This window comes from Heliangelus exortis, chromosome 1 (assembly GCF_036169615.1).
Source record: "Heliangelus exortis chromosome 1, bHelExo1.hap1, whole genome shotgun sequence".
Classification (NCBI taxonomy): domain Eukaryota; kingdom Metazoa; phylum Chordata; class Aves; order Apodiformes; family Trochilidae; genus Heliangelus; species Heliangelus exortis.
In genome coordinates this window covers 66697825-66715650 of record NC_092422.1, presented here as the reverse complement: position 1 = coordinate 66715650, position 17826 = coordinate 66697825, and the positions used below count along the sequence as shown (strand labels likewise).

At 43.4% G+C, this 17826-nt stretch overlaps 1 protein-coding gene across 1 annotated transcript in view; it reads right to left on the bottom strand.

The window, feature by feature from the left end:
• PLCXD1 (phosphatidylinositol specific phospholipase C X domain containing 1) overlaps nucleotides 1–17826 on the bottom strand; it is a 19356-nt gene extending 1530 nt beyond the window's left edge. Inside the window, 7 exon segments of the mRNA XM_071747054.1 lie at nucleotides 1–251; nucleotides 1156–1339; nucleotides 4912–5067; nucleotides 7213–7341; nucleotides 10618–10754; nucleotides 14030–14167; nucleotides 17604–17826. Of these exon segments, the coding sequence (XP_071603155.1) occupies nucleotides 1–251; nucleotides 1156–1339; nucleotides 4912–5067; nucleotides 7213–7341; nucleotides 10618–10754; nucleotides 14030–14141 (969 nt within the window). The 5' untranslated portion in view covers nucleotides 14142–14167; nucleotides 17604–17826.

The window sequence follows — 17826 nt, the reverse complement described above, 5'->3', positions numbered from 1 at the left end:
ATTTTGACAGTGTGAGGGAGGATTAATTTTTGTGTTAAGTTCTATCACATCTTTGACAAAATCATTGTTTCCTATGAAGTCTCCAGCAATGATGTTAATACAGTCTTTCTTTCGTCCTGGACACTGCTTCCTTACCCAGATTTTCAAGCATGGAAGACTCTGGAGTGTCATTTTCTTCAACGATCCAAATGGGTGTACAAGAATATACCTTAAATTTTCAGTAAGATTAATCCCTGCTACAAAGAATTTTTCTGAAACAAAAATCAGAAGGTGACACACATTAAAAATTCCTTTGAGGAGAACAGAAACTGCTCAGCATTGCATGAGCTCCAGATCTCATTCCTCTGGGAATCATTAAAGTACTAACTTCACAGTCTTTTTGTATTGTTTAATATCCCTAGCACTGCTTCAGTAGACTGTCTCCCCCTCTTGCCACTGCGTGCTGTAGTAAACAGCTGCCGAACCAAATCCAGTTAGTGAACCATTCCAGTTTAGCTAAATTTCCCTAAATCACTCATTGCAGACTGAAGATTCTGCACTCCTTTGTAAACCATGTTTGCTTCTGTAAGGGTTACTCCCAAACACAGCCTGCCTTGTGACAGAGAGGATCACAGGGTATGTTTTCCCTTGAGCTTGCCTGGAGAGCAGTTCTCCCCTTCCTCACCCCACAACATTACAGCTGCCTCAGAGGTGATGAACTGGATTTCTTTCAGCTTCCACTATACCACCATGCTTGAGGGCTTCCATTTCCTCATGGAGCTACCATTCTGGTGAGGGTTTCTTGTCACAAGGCAACCAGTGAAACGTTCCCCTCGTTGTCAGCACTGCCTAAAGCAGCCAGCGGTAGGTGAGGAAGCATCTCCTATGGACAGGACAGCACCAGCAAGCTGGGCTGGGCCTAGGGCTCCTTTCCCACAGGATCACTCCAGTGAAGCAGCTGCTCAGTTTACACAGACCCTGCACCTACAGACACTGACACATATATTTGCACCACCACAGACAAACATTGCACTTGCCCATGGGTGGGCAGAGCGCTCTGCACCTCACTCAGAGTGGTTAAATCCCATGATGGTCACCCAACTTCTTACTTGTTTTGCATTGCTGTAGGTGCCCCTCGTTGCACCCCCCCGTCCCCGGGCACCTCCCCGTGCCTACCTGGGCGTCCCATCCTCTTCTTGCGCTCCAAATACCGGATAAGACCACGAGTGGTGGTTTTGTTTCCCCACCAGTACGGGATCGCGGGCCACAGCTCACGGTGCTGCTCCACTTCCACATCCTCCTCGTATGAGACTATAACCTGGTGGCCACGCTGCCACATGGCCCTCAGTGTTGGCACCACCTAAAAGACAGCGTGCCTGGGTTGAAGTCAGCAACACAGCAGCATTCCCAAAGTTCAGATCCTGACCTCTTTAACGTCGCTGTGGTGATGGCACAGGTTAAGCTGAAGTTTTTAAGCACACAGCTTAAGGTTGTTGGCTGGGGCAAGAGGAGCCCGGGGAACATAAGCAGATTCCCCCTTTCCTCAAACAATTCAACTATGGTAAAGTACGTAACTCAAAGTCCTTACACTGTATAAGAAAAGAAATCATACCCATGTTGGCCCTCGTGCAGTGCTGAAAATGAGTTGAGGAAGACACAGGCTGTTTGATGAAAGGAGGTATGGAGGGGGGGGAAAAGCCCTACACCCAGCTGTGGGAATGCACTCACAGAGAAGCAGGAATAGTTTTGGCAAACACCCCATATTGTTGATCCAAATTTGCCACTGAAAATTGAACAGCCTTAGTAAGACTTTGTAAGACTAAATTGAATAGACTTAGTAAGACTAAAAGTAAGTCTTTAAGGGAGACGTTAATTCTGGTTTCTCTGAGTGGAAAGTTTCTGAAATTGGGGTGCTCCAGATATTTTGAACTGAGACAAGGAAGTCTTGAGTGGGAAACTTTTACAGACAGATGGGCTGAAACGGGTCAGTTAAATGGGTTTAAGTATGAAATTACATTTTCCAGTCCTCAGAAGTTACCATCAGACATAGCTGAGGCCCTCTGACTAGTTTTATTTGCAAAACCAACATATTTGACAGGTAATTGGTTTTTTTACAAATGTTATGGTTAAATCCGTGTCTGGTTCTTGTGAAAAGGAAATGGTGGCTTTTTGATGTTCCACTTAACATACTAATTCAAATAAAAGCCAAAGGCAGTAGAAAAGGTTTTATGTAAATCTTTGAAGAGACCTAAGGATTGAATGAACATGGGAATCCCTCTTAGTTCATCCAAGAGCAAGAAACTGCAAGCCCTAATTAGGTCAGAAAATACTGGAAAATTAAGACACAAGCTACTCAAACTACAAAAATCTGTGGTTGACATAAGCCTTTGTTTTACTCCAACTTCCTTTCTGAAACTGGAACCTCATAAAAAGAAAAAAAAAAAAAAAAGAAAAAAGGGGTGGGGGAAGGATGTGGGATAAGAGCCAAAAATAGAAGCTACCAAAAATGTGTACAAGCACAGGTGCTTATTTTGCAAACAAAGCAGAAACAAAACTGTAGACGTTTAACAAGGGATTTTTCAACCCTAGTAATCCAGATCAAAGGCAGACACCTTGAATAGTTAAGGCAATTAAAATTTTAAACTCAGTGTGATGTTGTCACGCTGTGGCCTGTGCCAGTACTACATACTTACCAGTTGCTTCTTAAATATTTTGACACTTTTGTACAATGACAGAGTTGCAGCCTTGAAAGACAGTATTGACAGGTTGTTTTAAAATAAATGAGCAAGCTCTTGGTTATTTGATGTTAACTCTGCATCCGCGATCCTGAAAGACCCCGCAGCTACCTAACCTGCAATAGGATCACTGGCAAAAATGATGAGACCCATTGTGCTGGCAACAGTCCCCATAGAAGTAAAGTCCACCTGCTTGGGAGAAGCTTGAGAGAAGAATGAGTCCACCTGCTTCACTTTTCTCCAGTGCCCTTCTTCCCTCCCCCCTGGACACAACTCAGGAACCTTCTTTCTTCAGCCATGTGATCTCAAGCCATTTGAGATAATCACATTCATTCAACAAATATCATCATCAGCTTGCCCCTTTTGCAATTAATAAATAGCTTTTTGCCTTTTAAGAGTTGGCTATGTGTCTGAAAGCAAATTTGGCCATTTTCTCCTGTATTGCTCTGCTCATCCGTGTTTTACACACTCAAGTTATTTGGGGAAACAATAAAACTGTGTCACTCAGGTCTTCAGTAATTCAGCTGTGGCCTGGATGTTCAGACTCCCCTGCTTTTGCTGAGAATTGTTCTATTTTAACTCTGCTGTATGAAATGCTTTGAAATGGTAATACTCACTGTTACTGATACACCAGCTTCAAAGGCTGAATTCGAATCCCAAACAGGGTCATCATTATCCTGTACCCCTCACATCTCCAGAGAAAACCCTCTGTTCCTGTGCATCTTTGAAATGTTAATTGTTAAACTGCTATAAGCTCCCACACTTTGTAAAAAAAGAGATGAAGCTAGAAATTTCAAATTCTAATATTTAGCAACCAAATAATTTCTGATTATTTCAATTAGGGCTTTTCTGGAGGTTTGGGTGACTGAAACATATTTGGCTGGTTGGAAGGTCAGCTCCAGCTCATGTCCAGGAAAGAAAATCAATGCCCTCAGAAATGCACTGAGAGCAGAGAGGAACCTTGACATGCTGGAGACATGGGCTGACAGAAACCTCTTGAAACTCAAAAAAAGGCCAATGCAAAGCCCTGAGCTTGCACAGACTGCTTCCATGGACTAGAACAGAATGATGTTAAGTGGCTAGGAAGCTGCTTTGCAGAAAACAACCTGGAGGTCCAAACTGGACATCAAGCTGAACAGGAGGCAGCAGTGTGCCTGTGTGACAAAGATCAGCTGCAAACTAGGACATGAGCTGCCAGGTACAACAGGTCAAGAAGAGTAGTTCTTTCCTTCTACTCAGCACTTGTAGAGCTGTACCTCAAGTGCAGGCTTCCCCAGTACAAAAAAACATCACCGATGTGCTGGAGTGAGTCCAGCATCTTGCAGCCAGAGCAAGGAGATGCTGGAGCATCACAGAGAAGGACAGGCTGAGAGAGATGGATCTATTCAGCATGAAGAAGACTATAAACTGGTTGTACTGCTGCCTGCAAAGACCTAACAGGAGGATGCAGAGAAGACCCCTCAGAGATGCCTAGCAAAAGGATGAAAGTGAAGGTCACTGCCAACCTAAACTATTATCAATAACACAGAAATTTGTTTACAGTTACTGCTGTGAAGTGGCAAAAAATTGGCTATTTAAATTCTATAAACATAGCATGGACTATACAAGTCCCTGAAGGGAGGTTGTAGCAAGGTCAAGAGGAAAAGAAAAAGAGGAAATGGCCTCAAGTTGCACCTGGAGAGGTATGGGTAGGATATTGGGAAAAATTTCTTCTCTAAAGGGTTGTCAGGCACTGGATCAGGCTTCCCAGGGAAGTAGAGAAGTCACCATCCCTGAAGATATTTAAAAAACGTGCAGATGTGGTGCTTAGGGACTCGACAGTGTGCCAGGCTAACAGCTGGACTTAAGGTCTTTTCCATCCAATATGGCTCTATATTTATGACATAGCCACATTTTTTATTTTTTAAAACAAACCTCAGGCCAGTGGATGGCAGTTGTGGCCTTACTATTGTCCCAGAACTCAGCAGACATGACAGTCACATTTAATTCCCCCCTCCATGCTGTGAGATGCAGTCTTGCTTTACATTCTCAATTTTATTAGGTAAAAGCCAATCTCTGATGCAGTAAATGTTACTGTCCCTAGGTTAAATATACAGCAAAAAGTACAACATCTCAAGATTTGGAACCAGAGTTCTCACTGTATTACATCATCACATCATTCTTCAAAAAGGACGAAAAAAAAGGATCTCATACTTACGTTTCTGGGACACAGTTTACTCCGGAAAACCTCTTTTATACGGGAAACAAGATGACAATGAAGTTTCTTGGTTAATCCATCAAAATTCCTGCAGGCTAAGATAACAACTTCCCGAGGATGAGTTTCCAACCACCTGAACACTTCCCACAGAATATCCTATACGAGAGAGTGATGACAACTTAGAAAATAATTTATGCTATGGAGGAAAAAGGACATAAAACCAACAAAGCAGGCTTGCAATCACAATAGTGAGATACAGCACAGGTCTCAGGAGCATGGCCATCTGACTGCCCAAAATGTGGCCCCAGTTCCTGCATGTCTGTGCTGAATGTGGCTATAGCTTTGTATTTTGATAATATCCATAATATTGGTCTATTGACCATAATATATATATTTTTATATATATATATATATATACACACACATATATATATATTCTATATGCTATATATATTATATAATGCATATGCATTATATTATATATTATATATAGATATTATATATAGTATATATATTATATGTATATAGACCATAATATATTGGTCAAAATATAAATTGGTCTTTTCAGTGTCTGTTTGAAGTTCTTCATTTAAAATAGGATAAATAAATACAAAGAAAATAACAAACCTATGAACTACAGGCAGGTTAGCAGTAAACCCATCTCCTTAAGCTTCTGTAAGGACACACAGCACATTAGTGACAAACTCAGAAACCGGGAAAAACTCTGTGCTTGCCTGAACATGACAGGACCCATTTTTCACATTGTTATGGAAAAACTTCTTGAAGGCAACACGTAATTAGCAGGGTAGTCAGGCACTGCATCCAACTGTTTACATGAACATTCCAGTCACCAGGAAACCTCAACACATGAAGGGTTCCCACACATGGGCATGAAACAGAAATCTAGACAGTCAGTCTACAAGTTAAAAGCTGCATTAGCTGGTTGTGCCTGGCTGTACAAGTCCTAGCAAATGGAGAGAAGATGTAAAGGGCTCCACAGTGACAGAGCACATGCAAAGTGCAACTCACAGTAGTTTCTTAGCAGTAGCTGACAGTGATTTTATCATGGGGTCCAGACTTGAGTCTGTCAGTGAAATACTGTTTCCTCAAAAACAAAAAACATGCTTCTGTGATTTTATTAGGCTTTAAATACCTCCTTCTCTTTGCTAAATTCTCTCCTTACTGGTGAAGCAGGATTGTCCTCGGTAGAATCCTGGGACAACGCAGGATAAACCTCAGAAACATCAGGAAGGATCTAGGTAGTGAAGAGCAAGGCACAGCAACTCCAGTTTGAGGATGAGGAATTGATTAATGCCTCAGTCTCACTTGGAGCTTGTCCTGCTTTGGGCCAGGATAAAGGTGATTTTCTGTCTTGTACTTTTGCTTTCAGCTAAGTCTCTTGTAAGCAGCTGCACTTGCTGAAGTTAACAGCAAGTTTCTCAGACAGTGTCTGCTTCTGGGACTGATAACACTCGATGTTTATAGTTACAGCCAGAGACTGGTGTGCAGAGCCAAGGACACTGCTCAGCTCTGAGGAACATTTTGCCCTCCAGAATGAGAAAAGGAGTAAAGAGGTCCCACCTGCAGCCCTCCTTTGGGGAGGAATGGACAAGATAAATGCCAGAATTGACCAAACAGAGTATTCCATCCCATACACGTCATACTCAGTATAAATTTGAGGGATCAACAAGGGTCAAACCCCTTCCTGCTTCCCCTTCTTCGCCTGTCCCCATTTGCTTCAGCATCCTGGGAGGATTCCATCCATCCATCTGCCTGTGCTCCTGATCCATGCCAGCCCATATCTGTGTGTTCCTGCCTCCAGCTCCCGACTGCTGCTGACCCCAGGATTCCAGCCTGGACTTTCCCAGGGCTGCCCTGCAGCCTCGGTGGTGACATGAGAGTTACTGGGGGGAGGGGGGAGGAGTGTGGTATCAGTTTTCTGTATATTTGTATATATTTAGCAATTTATTTCCTTTTTATCATCACTGCTTCATTAAAGCTGTGTAGTTTAGTTTCCAACCCATAAGTCTCTCTCCCTTATTCTTTCTCCTTTCTTTATCAGGGAGGGGATTTATAGAAAGCATCTGTTATTCAGTTTAATTGCCAGGACAGTGCTAAACCATGACAGAGCTGCTGAACCTAACTTCCAGCCCTGCTGATTTTCTCTAGTTTGAAGTCCTCACATTAAGAAAACAAATAATTTACTCAGAAAACCTTGGGTCAGCATTTTCAGATTATGATGGTTCTTAAATAAAAGAAACAGCACTGATTTTACAGCTCTCCCAAAGGTAAGGCCAATACCTGTACAGTAACAGTTGTGTAAACCATATGCACAAAGTACAAATTCAGAGATCGATCGTGAGCCTTGTGGGCAATCCTGAAATCCAGATATCTAACTCCAGCCTCAAGTTGCTCTGTCACAGTCAGTACCTGAAAGGTGAAACAGAAGACAAAGGCCCTGAGAGCTTGGAAGGGATGTGTTTCTTTAGTTTACAAAGCTGAAAAAAATTGTAAAAAATTAGCCCTATGACATTTTTCTCAGCTCTTTCATCTGTAAAATGCCACCCTACTGACACCAAGTCACAACTTGTGAAGTGCTTTACTCTCTGCCGTGAGGGATCCCAATTTTCCTGCAGCATATTTCAGAACACAAGGGCAAAGAACCATTAACCAGTGCATAAATACATTACTACTCTTCACAAGACTGTTTGCATGAACAAAAATTGCAGGATCAGCACCTTAGAAATGCTGTATTTATTTTACTAGATCAAAGACTACCATGGTTGTCTCTGTGGAGCTCACTCATCTTTAACAGAAGGAGAAACAAAAATAGAAAAAAGTACTTGCTATTGTTCTTTTTCAAGATAAAGTCTCTTTAAAAGTTGGAATTAACCTACAAAACAGAGGTTCTTCTCTATTTCAACTTCCCTCAGACCTCTTTCAGACCTCAGATTTAAGGGTTGAATGAAACAGGTGATAAAGCTGACTTTCTGGGGCAAAAAGTCCCAAATGATCTCTCTCCTATTTGTATCAAGGCTCTCTTTGCATAGGAAAATGGAATGAATTTAATAAAACACATTTAAACACTAATTTGTCTCAGTTCAACCTGCCCTAGCCAACACTTTTAGGTGTTTTTAGGATTCAGCAAAGGCTACATCAATACAAAGCATTGTGCCTGAATAACCACATGAGTAGCTTTAGTGCCAAGACAGAACTCAAGCCACAGGGCAGGATGACTGCAACCATCTAACTTTCTGTCCTTAGGATAGGAATTTCACACCCCAGAGGCTGTGCCTGCCCTGCAGGGCTGGGGAGCAACCCAGCCCCAGATGCCCCGGGGTGCAGGTGGTGCTTAAGCCAGCAGCTCCCTCTGTGCCTGCTTGGTCTCCACCAGGACAGAGCAGATGAAGGAAGGATCAGTGCCCAATTCCCACCTTCCTTTGGAAGGTCTCTAATTAGCCACCTGGGTTGGGATACTGAATTAGACAGCGTGAACATCGCCCCTCAAGGGCAAAGTTTAAGAGGAAGCCCTGGGGAGCAATGCTGCTCAGTGCTGCAGTCTCCAGACATCCAGGACATGAGTGGAAGTTACACATTTGACATCAGACACTGTGCAGAAAGTCATAGAATCACAGAATAGTTTGGGTTGGAAGGGACCTTAAAGATCATCCAGTTCCATCCTCCCTGCCATGGGCAGGGACACCTCCCATTAGACCCGGTTGCTCCAAACTCTATCCATCGTGGCCTTGAATTCCAGGGAGAGGCCAGGCACAGCTTTCCTGAGCAACACATTCCTGTGTCTCACCATCCCCACAGGAGAGAATATTTGAAATATCTGAGCCTCTAGACTGTCACCTGTAGCAGGCAGGGTTCCAGCCAGGCACCACCTCCTAGGCACTGGGCCGTAGAGGAACCTCTGGGTCCTAGCATTGGTAAGGTTCCTTGATCTCTGTTCTGGATACCAACAGGTGGAGTCACCTCCCTGCAAAGATAACCTGAGCACCACAGAGCCAAGGAGGGGCATGATCGCAGCAGTGCCTCTTTCCCATCAGCACCAGCCCACTTCCCACTCAGCACACTGCATTTGGACCTGAAAAGGACTCCAGTGGTGTAAGGAGCCTGTTTGTCAACAGCAGGATCACTTCACTGGTACCTAAATCTTCCATTAACTTAAGACCCAAAGCAAAAAGCAGCTCAATGCAAGACGTTGTGCTAAGTGAGAGCCTTCCCACATCACTCATCACTGCCATTACATATTCAATATCTGGTGGTGTCTAAGACTCCAGTTTGCCAGGGCTGCTCAAATGCAACAAACGAAGCCTAGGCATAATTATTGCCATTCATCAGCTATTCAGTTTTAACTCCTTAATAATGAACTACTCCTTCAATAAGACAAAAGTGAAAAGATTTTTGGCATGTCTTTGATGCTAGGTAAGCCTGTTCTTTAGAAAAATCTTCAAAAGCTCTAGCTTAAATCATGATCCCCAGTTTTGTCTTTAATATACATTCGTGAGGAACAAAGGGATAACTACTAGCTTATTATTTACACACTTTTAAAAATTAACTAAACCTTACATGACGAACAACACCTTTATTCTCTTAATCTTTAGGTAAAAAAAACTCCCTTCAACAAGATTTTTGTCCCTGCTGCTTGGTGAAATACTCACACAATATAGATGAGGAAAACAACTGACATCTACAACAGTGATAGTAAAAATGACAAGCATTACTTTCTGAACAAAGTGAAAAACCTCTTTTGATTATAGTAATAATATATGTTATTTATAACAACAAACATTTTTAAAATAAGATGAGTTTCTAGTACCAAGTGGTCAGCCTTAAGCAACACCTTTGTCTGTGCATCATGCCTACTACACCTACATGTTTTTGCTCCCACCAAAAAAAAAAAAAAAAAAAAAAAAAAAAAAAAAAAAATTTAGTATGTGCAGCACCTATCTCATACACCAGTGTGCTGGTTTTGGTTGGGACAAAGTTAATTTTCTCCATAGTAGCTAGTATGGGGTTGTGATTCAGATTTGTGACCAAAACAGTGCTGATAACACAGGGCTGGCTGAGCTATTGCTGAGCAGTGCTTGCAGAGTCGAGGCCTTTTCTGCTCCTCACACCACCCCACCAGCAAGGAAGCTGAGGGTGCACAGGGAATTGGGAGGGGACTCACCTGGGACAGCTGACCCCCACCCACCAAAGGGATATCCCACACCAGATGATACCATGCTCAGCATGTAAAGCCAAGGGAAGAAGAAGGAGAAAGCAGGAGCACATTTGGAGTGATGGATTTGTCCTCCCAAGTAACCATTACATGTGATGGAGTCGAGGTCACCTGGGGATAGCTGAACACCTGCCTGCCAAGGGGAAGTAATGAATGAATTCCTTGTTTTCCTTTGCTTGTGTGTGTGGCTTTTGCTTTACTATTAAACTATCTTTATCCCAACCCATGACCTTTCCCACTTTTACCCTTCCAATTCTCTCCCCCATCCCACCAGAGGAGTGTGAGGGAGTGGCTGCCTGGGGCTGAGCTGCCAGATAGGGTTAAACCACAGCAGCCAAGCACAGTGTCACACAAGGACACAGATTTCTGAGTAGCAGGTTGTTCTTCCATTGCACACGGGAGAGTGACCACTCCCATCACTACAACACAGGTTTTGACTTTGCCCAGGCAAGATGAGAATGCTAGACAAGAGTTACCTGTGTTGTAGACCACTTCATAATTATGGGGTGCACAATGCAGGGCATACATTTGCTTAAAAACTTCACCATCTTGGATTCATTGCTACTAACAGCAGAGCTTCTGTCCAAGCAGTAGGTCATAGTGTCGTGACTCCCTGTAGAATCCAAAAATAAAGAGATGGGAAATGAAATTTTTTAACTTCTCAAGCACCACAATAGAGGTGGTCACACTGCACATGCACACTTGGCATGCAACCCCATTTCCAAATCACCCATCTCTATTGACTGTCAGCCTATGTAGTTATGGCAAAAAGGTGGCCTCTTCTGCAGAGGCTGCTCACCTGACACTACTAAGCTTAGTGTGAAATCCTCCTGGAGGGAAGGCATTGAGACTTTTCACCAAAGCAGTCCCCATCCAAACTAAACAACATTGTTGTTTCCCTCAAACCACAATAAAATGGCCTATTTTTGACTAGCATCTTCCAAGAAAAATAATTATCTTGATGTGAAAACCTACTTTTTTTCATTGAATAAGTAGCTGAAGGCTGAATTTATCTAGAATTTGTTCTGCTTTCAGAGTGTCCAAATGCAGCATTTCATACTCCAATTCCATCATCTCTGCACAGGAAGATATAACTGCAAGCAGAAATTAATCTTCTTACACCTTTAAGTAGATGAACTCCTAACTTGGCACTTCAAGCATTTGTATTTTAAATACCTGATTAAAATGCCCTCCAGAACTCCACATTCCCTACAAAAACAATATAAGAAATAGGTGCTTGAAGGTTTCTGAGGCAAATCCAAGTCTAAGTTTACATGTTATAGATGGACAAGATCCACCTCTTATGGGCTTCAAAAATCACCTGACTATTTCCAGCACAGGGAATTACCCAGGGGCAGGCTTAAGCATCAGAGCCAAGTAGAACCTGCCCAAATATTTGACTTCTTTGAAGTCTTAATAAATCCAACACATCTCTTGCATCTTGTTTAAAGGAAACTCTGTTACAACTCACAACATCTTCAGAGCAGGCAGCCAGTGATTTTCCTAATTTTTTCTGCTCCATTATTTCTTCTGATTTAATACAGCATCGATAAGAAAAGCTAAAATCTCAGTGAAGAGACTTGCTGTGATCTTTACAGAGTATCTGCAAGGAATTTGCATGCAATTTTTGTTTTTAAGTCCTCTGTCAAATCATTCACTGGTGTTAGGTAACAGCCTTCTTGAGTCAGTCTTACTGGTGACCAATGGCAATAGTTTTGATGGCCAAATAGAAAGGGAAAGATTGCATTTGAAATACAGAAAATTCTTTGAACTTTCAAAAGTCTTGCTCAATTTTTTTCACCTTTTAAAATCTGGTTTCTTCTCATTCTCCTGCTTTAAAGACCCAAACCAAGCTCATTGCAGATAGATGATCAATAATGAGGGCATGCAACCAAAGAAGCTTGGCTTACAAGATGTAACAGTCAAACCTTTAAATACCCATGGACAAAATCCAAATATGAGAGAAGTTGTTAGGATGCCATTGATGGGAGTTGCATCTACTGATGCAAATCAGCATATTGATAGTAACCTTTCATTTAGGAGTCTTCCTGTGATGTCAGTGAGTTACTGTCATGAAAGGAAGACAGGTACATCTGTGACACAACAAACACAATGCAAAGATAGTGAGCTAACACCAAGCCATCTGGCTGCAGAGCCTGGAGCAACATCATCTCTGCAGCAGCATTGTGCTGAAGCTGATTCAAACACAGCACTGGCTACAGGGAGCCTCTGTCTCCTTGTCATGCTTGCAGAATGCACTCTCTCATGTTTCTCACATGCTTTGTTGTCTCTCTATCTGAGATAAGCTTCCACCTCCAAACTGGGCTTCCCTCAGTCATTGCTCACTCTGAAAAACTGCCAGGGCTGTCTTGACCTGCTTTCATTCTGACCTGGGATAAATCAATTTTGTAGGTCAGCTGGACAGACACCAAAATCTTTCAAGCAAATAGCATGAAATGCTCTGTGAAAGTCCTCCAGCATTTGCCAGAACGGCAAATAGTCTTCAACTATTCTTCATTCTCCACACAGTTATATTAACATGAAAAACAAGTAGTCACATGAATAACAAGATCACAGTAATGGGAAGAGCCAGGGAGTCAAAGACACACAACAGCAGGTTCTTGTCTTTCTGTAACATTCAAGAAGCACCACTGTGAAAGCTTTTTTAGAAATGACAGGGCTCCTGTTCCAGAAAACAAACAAACAAAACAAAACAAAAAAACATTGAGCATGCTACTGACTTTTTAAAGCATTTTTGCAAGGTGGGAGAAGAAAACATGACCTTTCTTGTGTAGTTAGATATTTATTTTATTGATGGTTAAATAAGAAATCTAGATTTTCTTTATCACATCTGGCCTGGGGTCCCCTTGAATAGACTTTATCCAAAACTGAGAGGTCCGATTGTTCTGATGTTAGCAACAATTTAAATTACACATCCAAGAAGTCACCATGAAATAAGTTTCTGGTTTTCCATTTTAATCAAAACTCCACACTCCATTAGTTCAACGTGCTGTGCTGCTTTCCTCCCAAACTACCTCTCATCTACAGGTCTGAGAGAAAACATGGGCTAGACTTATTGTTAGTACCATTTCCATTGTGGAGGCAAAGAGAATCCCTCAGAGCTGATCCCTCCCCAAATGCCAGTGAAAATTGGTTTTCCAATAACTTGTTTGGACAAAGAGATAAAAATAAACACAAAACAAACACAAAAGCCCTTCTATCCAAGGCAGCAGAAAGAAGCAATGATATTGCCAAAGAAAGGCTAATGATACACAGATCTGAATGTAACATCAATGAGTGCACCAGCTATATCATAGATCTATTTATCCATAATAGGAGAAATCCTGTTTTCATAAGAAGAGTCGTGCAGAAAAGCCCCACTCTACATTAATAACAACAAATGTTTTAATTAAAAATCCCCATTCTTCTTTTTTCATACCTTCACAGCCTCATTTAAACAGTACAAAGAAACAAACAGTAAGGTAAAACATTATCTCTTCTTTTGGAACCCTTTTATTATGTAGGAAATAGCAAGAATGACTTAGAAAAATCTCACCGTTGCCCAGATAAGTAAATGCTCAGATTAACACTGATCAAACAAGTTGGTGCCCAGAGACTGCAAAAAAGTCCCTCTTTATTTCCTTCCACCAAAAAAAGCCAAACAAACAAACAAACAAAATGTTTTTTCCCCTCCTCCCCTCCAAGAACCCCCAAACATTCCATACTAAAAGTATTCACATACACACACGTCACACAAACCCTCCCGCCAGCCCTTCTCCCACACACTGACCCAAATAATAAATGTAGCCATCCTGAAATGGGACAAACAGGATACTCCAATGTTTAAAAGACACACTAACAAGGCAAAGAACAAACGTTGATTCTTACCTGGAAGAGCTAAGTTATAGAGGGGAATATCCCAGAGCTTCTCTGGTAATTGTGACATCCATTGACCATTTTCATGGCACACCTGAATGGAGGTTTGCAAAGGGCCGTCCATTAGTGCCTGCTCTAGGACCTGATGTTCTGGGATGAAAAAAAGAAAATAAAAAGAAAAAAACATTGTATGTACAGTGGTTGAATTAATGCCATTGCACCTGTGCAGAACAAATTTATACACGTTATAAATGTCAACCCTTCCCTCAAGTAGAGGCAGCAAAGTGTCAAGAGCTTCTTGGCCACAACATCCACTGCTTTTGATAACCCTGCCTTGCTACACAATGCCAAGGGAGGGCCCCAGCTATGCATGGAAATTGACCCACTGAAAGAAAAACAGAGCCAAGACAAATATGTGCAGCTCTGTTGGTATGGAGAAATGACTGTCTACATTGACTATTGCAACACTGCTAGGAGTAACCTACCTGCAGTGTAAAACATTATTTGTTCCCTGAACCTTTGCAGCCCTGTCCTGACCCTGTCACAGGTCCTGCTGCTGTGCTCCCAGATCTGCCAGACTTCTCACTGGTCCCCAGTCCTTTTTGCTGCATTTTGACACCTTCATCCCTGAGACTGCTTCTCCCCCAACTTTTCTTTGGGTTGCTTTTGGGAGGTGGTTATTTTTTTTCCAGATTTACAAGTAAGCCATACTGCTTATATAAAGAATCTGTGGTTTCCTTAAAAATGGTGCAAAACATTTTCGGGTTTGGCAGTCGCATAGGGTCATCTGAAAGAGAAGTTTAGGAACTGCATTCCTGAGTTTTATATCCATACCACACGAAACAGATACAATCTGCTTTTATATGTGCCAATGCATCACTCACACAGTCTACCTTAATTGTGCCTTCAATGTGGCTTTGAACTGCTTGCTCTGAGTATTGCCACCCCACTTAAGGTAAGGACGGGATGATGCAAAAGGAGGGAAATGCCCAACCACCCCAACCCAGTGACACAGGCTGCACATGTTCAGTGAATAACCTAGGGATTTCCTCCTGGTGGAGTGGCTGCCTCAGAGCTCATCCATACACACAAGGCCATTGAGCAAACAGGAAAGAAGTGGTTTAATTCCCTCTTGCCCCTTTTGTCTCCTTATTATAAACAAACAACAGACATTTGATGGGCCTAGAGCAAAGCCCAATGGAAAAATCAACATGGATTTATTTAGGGGAAAAATAAAATGCAGATCTTTTTTTTTTTGTTCTGTATAAGCAAATGCACTCTTCATGCCCGGTCTGGTATTCTTACTCTTGGAAGGAAATTCAAACCTCAGGCAGAACAAGTTACTCATCCCCTGGCTCTGCAATTTAACAGGCCAACCATCTGCCTCCTGCAGACCCCTTGCTCTGGCAGTGGAGGTCTGCAGCTGACCTTATCCCCTTCTTCTGTGGTTTGTGCTTCCTCAGATTGCACATCACTGCTCACCCAGCACTGATCTGCTCTAGTCTATGTACCATGTAGCATCAGGCTGGACAAGGGTTGCAATATCTTCAAACAACATTGCTTTCTAGTAGTTGCAAAAGACTGGATACCCTGATACCCTTTCTCCTCCCCCAGCACTGAAGCCAACAAGAGCTGAGGGGATGAAATGCTCTGGCACACGGCAGCACTTACATGGATCCTGAAACCTAACCCATAAACATTGCTTTTTCTCATTTCTTTAGGGTCTGCAGTTCCCTTTCCAGATTCTTTGTGGCTACCTCATTATTCTGTTCCCCAAAGAGACCCACACCACCCCCAAGCCCCAGAGTGGGCATGCAGCCCTTCAGCAAGCAGCAAGGACCAAAGCCTCACTGGCCAGCCACACCTCAGCCTGGCACAAGCTCCTTTGCACAGACAGTGCTCCCAGTACTTGTTCAAGGGTGTGGGTTTACCTGCTGTCACCCTCTTTTCCCGCCACGTGCTCTCACCACTTCAGCTTGGCTAACGCAGGCACAGTCCCATGGCTAAAGAAAAAAAGCTGGTTTCCTGCCATCCTGGTCCCTGCTACCAGTTCACCACTGAGTCGGGATAGCACAGTCCTGGCCCACGCTGAGAATGACAGAATGGTTTGGGTTGGAAGAAACCTTAAAGGTAGTTTAGTTCCACCTCCCTGCATGGGCAGGGACACATCCCACTAGATCAGGTTGCTCAAAGCCCCATCCAACCTGAACACTTCCAGGAAGGGGGCAGTCACAACTTCCCTGGGCAATCTGTTCCCAGAGAAAGCCCCAGAAGGGGCAGCAAGCCATGTGATCAGCTTTGCTGGGCTGTAAAACAGGTCCCCTGGCATTGGCCAAGGTAAAGGCCACAGGCAGGAGGTTCTCAACCTGGCACAAGCTGACATCAGTGTCCCAGAAACTGTTGGACCTGGACACAGGAGAGTGCCCTGCTGGGCCTGGGGAAAGCCAGGAGAGAGCAGAAACAGCAAAACCAAGCCATAATTCAGGCACACAAACACAGACACATGAGAGTTTCACATCTCATCCTCCTCTTCTTCTTCCTACCTCCCTGGGGACAGATGGCAGCCACTGGTGGTGCACAGCAGGAGCACCAGCACCACAGCTGTCTGCTGATCAAGTCCTATACAGAAGTGATGGTACCAGCTTTTGGCCTGACCCCCTGTGCAATGCAAAGCCCAAGATGCTCACACAGCAGCTTCCAAATTCAGCTGCCAAGTTGAGAGTTTGAGTTTGAGATGTGTCATATCCTTTAGGCAGAAACCAAGGCTTGCCTGGAGGAGTGAAATTACAACCATTAGCTACTGCCTCACATGACTAAATCCTATACTTAGCAAAGGGGAACTGTTTCTTTACTCCCCTCTTTCAGATTGGGGAAGTCCACAGTGCCTTCACTCCAGTTCTTCACAACAGCTGCCTACCAGTACCTTGGGCAACCACAGTGCAGGCACAAGTTACATTTTGACGACTCCAAGAAGACACAAACAATTAACAAGCAATAAAAGATGCAAGCATGACAAGACACTAGTGATCACTCTGCCCTAACCTCGGGACACCAAGAGCATGGGGTGGGATCTGCCCCATGGTTATGCCCAAAGCATGTCCTTGCACACCAAGCCCCACCAGCCCTGAGAGCTGGGCAATGACCAAACACCACACAATCCCCAGCAGGAGAAATGATTCATGAAGTTTGATGGTGACATAATTAAAGCATTGTCTACAGCCTACCCAGAAACTAATGAACGTCATGGGAATTACAGGAAGCATTTTGACAAGAACTGCCCCAAATGCCAGGAGCGACCTGCCCGTCCTGCCAAACTCAGGGGGGATGCCACGGGAGAGGGGCTCAGCACCGCCCCCCCAGCACCCCGCTGGCACACCGAACCCTCCGGAAGAGAGATTCCAGAGATTCCTCCCTCTCCTCTCTTCACTTCCTTTACTTTCTTTTTTTTTTTTCTTTTTTTCTTTTTTTCTTTTTCCTTTTTTTTTTTAATTTTTTTATTGGTTGGTTTGTTTTTGGTTTTGGTTTTTTTTTGGGGGGGGGGGTTGTTTGTTTCTTTTTGTTTTGTTTATAAAATTGTTTTACTTACTCCGCTGAAGGATTCGGTTTCCATCCCCGCGCTTCACGCAGCCCCGCAGATGCCGCTGCTGGCGGGATGCCGCACGCTGCCCGCCCTGGGGCAAGATCCGCCCGGCCTCACCTTGCCCCGGTCAAGTGACCACAGCTGTGAGGAGGCTGAAGAAAGGGCGAGAGAGATGAGGAGGAAGAAGAGGGGTGGTGGCTCTGGTTAAGCGGCGCTGCCCGCACAGCGC